Below are 5,115 nucleotides of genomic sequence, written 5' to 3' on the forward strand. Positions count from 1 at the left end.
GTGTAGGGACATGGTTTAGTGGGCATGGTGGTGTTGGGTTGACGGTTGGACTCGATGATCTTGGAGGTCTCTTCCAACCTTAATGATTCTATGATTCAATGATTATATCTCAGTTTCTTCCTCTATATCATCCAGATTTCTGAGAGGTATGCATGAAAGAGCACTCTCCTGAAAAGGAAGCCATAGAGGAGGTCAAACAGAGCATGCAGAAAAATGTTTGTGCTACAGTCTGGAATTGTTCATGGACTGTCCCAGGTCTCCAAATCACTGGTGTGTAAATGTTTTTTGGAACAGTCTGCAGGACATCATGGTTTTGGGAGTAATAGAGGCTAGGTTATATGCTTCATAGAGCCTAGACTTTCTTTGTTCAAGACATTTCCATTATCAGTTGAAATATTGCTGACCTCAAAAGGAACAAGCATGCTGTACTGGACCACCATTTATCTGCATCAAGCAGAGCACTAGATGCCTTTGCATCAAGTAACTAAAGCTTTAAATCGAAGCGAGATGCTAGGTTCATCCCTTTAGCTCATGCGAGTGCTTTCATGTGGTCGTACCTTTGATTCCAAGGAATTTTGTTCTGCCTATACTGATGTGACTTCTGAGGGTTTACCCTAAGTGGTAAACAAGTATTCATTTAACAGGGCCTTTAACTTCTGTTCATAAAAGGACAAAATCAACTAGGAAAAGGAGTCTTAAGTCTGCATGAAAGATCACACTAGACTTTGCATTGATTTACTAAACTAAAATAAGCTCTTGTTACGTTTGCTCCTTCATTGATGGAAATCTTGTTTCTAAATGAAATTGTGTGAAAAGCAGGCTGGTAAAAGATGTCCAGGCTAGAACTGGATTTGCATTCTTCCTGTCTGAATGTGACTTTTTTTGTATTCATGCACAGTGATGAAAAATACCTTGTTTCAAGATTCAGCATGTTAGATATATAGTCTGCAAGTATTCCTGAGGGATTTCTCTTCTCTTCCATCCTCTTAATGGCTACTGAGCTAATTTTTGAGGGGTGTGGCACTGAAGACTTTAGTTGCACCTAGTATTGAGCCATGCACTTCCTGTGTACCTCCTTTTCTACTCCCATCTGAAAAGTCAGGAGAGGTGGCAGCTGAGATACCAAACATTAATATATTCTGGAAGTCAGATGATGTTATGAGTAGTGCCACAGTGTGTGGTGCATCTGCATCGAGGTGTTCTGTCGTGAGTAAGGGATGGCTCTGCTTTCCGTGCCAGGTGGGTCCCACCTTATGTCGGGCAAGCAGCAGGGACTCGGCTGATCTCTCTGTCAGCCTTGAAAAGATCTAGTGCTGAAATACTACAGGCCAAAAACTCACAAATGCTCTGAATTGGTGTGCTGGAAAAGCAAAAGTGTGCTGTTGTCGCTGCCTGCGTGCCCCACCTGTCTGCACTGTACGGGTCTCAGGAGGCTGGTGGGTAGAGCAGCTCGAGGGAGCCGGGGGCAAGGTGCACTGCCGCATGGGCCCCACGGCTGCCGGGGCAGGCGAAGCTCCTGGCCTGTACACAGTGGTAGGGGAGGAGAGCCTGTGTGTCAGAAACAATGGTCTTAAGAAAATGGTTTGAATTGCTCCTTAAACAGACCGATCTGGATGAAGCTGTGGTCCCTGCGGTTACAGAATTTGAAACACCAAATCTTGGAGCATAGCTATAGCCCCTTTTGTTCTTGTCATTACGTGGATTACTGCTGCGATTTGTAAAATACAAATTGTCCAGGCTGTATTCCGGCTTCTCGAAAACAGGATGTATTATTGTTCTCCAAATTCTCATGGTTTTTTTTTTGTGGTCGTCCCCCCCCCAAACACACACACATGAATAGCCTCCTCACGATGAAAGTGTCCCAAGCATTACTGAAGTGACATCTTCCTGAAGAGAAACTATTAAAATTCTTTCAAGAGAACTTCTACACTTCCTTTGACTTTTATTGATACAGTTGCTGTATGGGATGATAGGTTAACTTTAACTTAAAAAAAAAAAAAAAAAGGACAAATTAGTTCCTGGGATTAATGACTACTCTTCCTTTGCTATTTTTATGGAGTAGAAGAGCCATGAGGCTCCCATGGATGTTCCCTTCTTCATGTCTAAAATTGACTTAGTTGTCTATTCAGTGCTTTTTGTCAGCAGGGTACTTTGCCGACTTAAAACAGAAAGCAAGCAGTTGGTGGTACAGGGAGAAACATACCTGTGAGAATCTGCTGTGGCGCTTGCTGTAGATCATGTATGGTACTTAACTGGTAAACAGCTCTTTCCATGCGTTGGTTGTTTTTTCCCCAAAACAGGAAGAACTGCAGGTTAGCGGATATTCTGCATGTTTCTGTGAGTGACAGTACTTACATGTCAACCTCAGCGTGTGTGTGTGTGTATATACCGTTTTTTACCATCAGTTTTTAGACTTCTATTGAGTGTCATATTACTGAACGACAAACAGTTCATATCTGCCTGTGGCCTGCCATACTGGAGGACAGCTTCTGATAACCCCAACAACAACAGAAAAACACACCCTTTGTAGCTGGAAGATGTCTTCACTTTTTTGAAGTGTTACTTAGCAGGGTCTGTATTGGAAACTTGCTTGTTGATAGTATATAAAATTGGGGTGAACTACTAGAAGGCACAATATGAAAGATGCTGTGACATATAAGGATGTAAAGATTGAAAAATAGATATTTGTTCCTTTTGTCATTACTAGAAGTCAGTGAACTATCTGTGTGACTATTGTGTAGTACTTGTTTTGGTAGGCACACAAGGTTGGAAAATGATCTGGCACTCTATAGCGAAGAATACCTAATGCCTAGTTTATTTTCTTCAATCTTGCATAAAAAGCATGTATCTTGCTTAAACTTCCGGGCCAGTGGGGTGTTGCTGTATGTGAACTTTGACCTAAGGAAGCTGAGATTTTGTAGGACCGGTAATCTTGGTGGAATTCTGGATTGACTGGATTTATCGCTTCCTGGAAGGGAAAAAAAAAAAATCTTGTTGCCTCCTAAAAGGAAAATGGGCAGTTGTACAGCGGGATTATGACCTATGCACATTTGAAGGGACTGATTCAAAAGGAGCAGAATTATTTGAGCAGAGACTTGTTCTGGCCCAGCTATCCCCCTGCCCCTTGACAGCAGGGAGCACGATGTGCTTGAGCAATTCTCCTAGAGTATGGATGGTAATCCAGGGGTGCTGGAAAACTCACTTTTAGTCATATTGCAGAATCAAAGGCTTGGCATCTTGCAGTATTTTTGTAATAAAAATATCTCTGTGGATTGAATTTTATGTGATGTATTTTTTAATTGGGTTTAAAAATGCTCTCTTTCTGACTCAATTTTGACTTCTATAACAGCTGCAGATTCTGTCCAACATTCTCACTTCTATGATAAATATAACTTCAAGTATCTGTAAAAGTTATTTCAGTTAGAATAGCACTCATTTGTACTATAGCTATGCATTTCCCTGAGACATCATAGTTTTTCATACAGATGGAAGTAAACAGTGCCAGTAGCTGTAGCAAAATGGGCAATAGAACAGCTGCGAAACATGTTATTTGGCAAATCCCACAGTTCAGATTAATCCATTATTTTTTTTAATCTGTTATCTTCTGTTTAGCACTATGTTGAACTTGACGTAAATTGCACCCAACTCCAAAGCAGCTGAATTTATATACTGCAGCCGAAATCCAATAGTGAGCGAGTTTGTTTGTTTGTTTTAGATGAAAACTGGGATGATGATCAGCTTCTTGGATTTGAACCATGCAATGAAAACCTTATAACAGGTTGTAACATAATCAACGGGAAATGTGAATGTGACACCATTCGGACCTGTAATAATCCATTTGAATTTCCAAGCCGGGATACTTGCCTGTCGGCCTTAAAAAGGATTGAAGGTAAGCACTTGTCTTCAGTAATTCAGAGTTAGTAATTTTTCTGTGCGTTTGGTGAAAAGCTAGTGTCTAGTTTAATATGTTTTAGGACGACTTGCGTAGTTTCAGAGAGACCTGTGGTCTTGTACTTTTCAGAAGACAGTTATATGTTTTAGAGGAAGACAGGACTTCAGTAAGCTTGGCCTTCCAAATGTGTAGGTTTAAGAATGGAAGAAACTAATGCTTTGTGTGTTATGAAGTTCACAGATTTTAAGACTAAAACTGTTCTGTTTGTAGTTTGTGGTAGCTACCTTCGTGTATCTTTAGCTGTAAAGCGGTGTGGAAAACTCTCTTTAGATGTATTGATGTGACTGAACCATGAATAAACACAATGGATTTTAATAGCAAAGGCATAGGAAAAGGAGTTGTTGTTGATTATACTTGTATCTTTTCTTATATGAATGCATGAATTGCTATTTTCTTTTGGTTTACATAATATAGTGTTACTTTAATGCTCGTATTTTTCAGTTTCTTTGTTCCTTTGATTAAACTTGCATTAGGCCACATGTTTATGCTTCTGCACACGTACATGATGGGTTTTTTTGTTTGGGTTTTTTGGGGTTTTCTTTGTTGCTTATGGCTAAACTGGAATTGAGTTGGCTCAAATATATCCAGTTGGAATTAAATTCCCATGATGTATTTCTCGGATTGTTTTGAACAGCTATCAAAGGTTTGATCTCGGGGCCCTTTCTATGATGCTGTAATTACTGTTTATTTTCCAAAGTGTCTAGGAACATGCAAAAGTTGATTAGTGGTGTGAACCTGCTTAATTAGTCTGCTTTAAACCAATGTTTAAAGTCATATTGCAAAAGTAAGTGTATTTATAAAGCTACTAACCATATTTAAAGTTACTATCTTTGAGTTATGGAAGCGTGATCTGATATCATCTGTCATATTCCTTTTTGTGATAAGAAAATTGTTTTCGAGCTACAGACTTTCAAGATCTCTCAACAAGGAGATCTTGTGAGAAAAATGTAGTTGGCAGAAACGTTAAGTATCATCGGTCATGATGTTGGTCACTAAAGACATACAAGTGCTTTATGTGGGTTTTTTGTGGTTTTTTAGTTTTAGGAAGAGGAGAGGAACAACCTTTGGCCTTTTGTTTGTTGCTGCAGTAGTGGGCAGTGGCACGTATGGGTTCTTAAGTAACCTTACTCACCACTTTTTTTTTTTTTGCTTGTGAACGTGTG

General features: G+C 39.8%; 1 protein-coding gene across 1 annotated transcript in view; it reads left to right on the plus strand.

Moving 5' to 3' along the window:
- Positions 1-5,115, plus strand: part of CRIM1 (cysteine rich transmembrane BMP regulator 1 (chordin-like)) — a 202,885-nt gene that overhangs the window by 15,219 nt on the left and 182,551 nt on the right. The window contains exon 3 of the mRNA XM_009331092.1: positions 3,716-3,889. Coding sequence (XP_009329367.1) covers positions 3,716-3,889 — 174 coding nt within the window. The remainder of the gene's footprint in view (positions 1-3,715; positions 3,890-5,115) is intronic.

Source organism: Pygoscelis adeliae, unplaced genomic scaffold (assembly GCF_000699105.1).
Source record: "Pygoscelis adeliae isolate BGI_AS28 unplaced genomic scaffold, ASM69910v1 Scaffold218, whole genome shotgun sequence".
NCBI lineage: Eukaryota > Metazoa > Chordata > Aves > Sphenisciformes > Spheniscidae > Pygoscelis > Pygoscelis adeliae.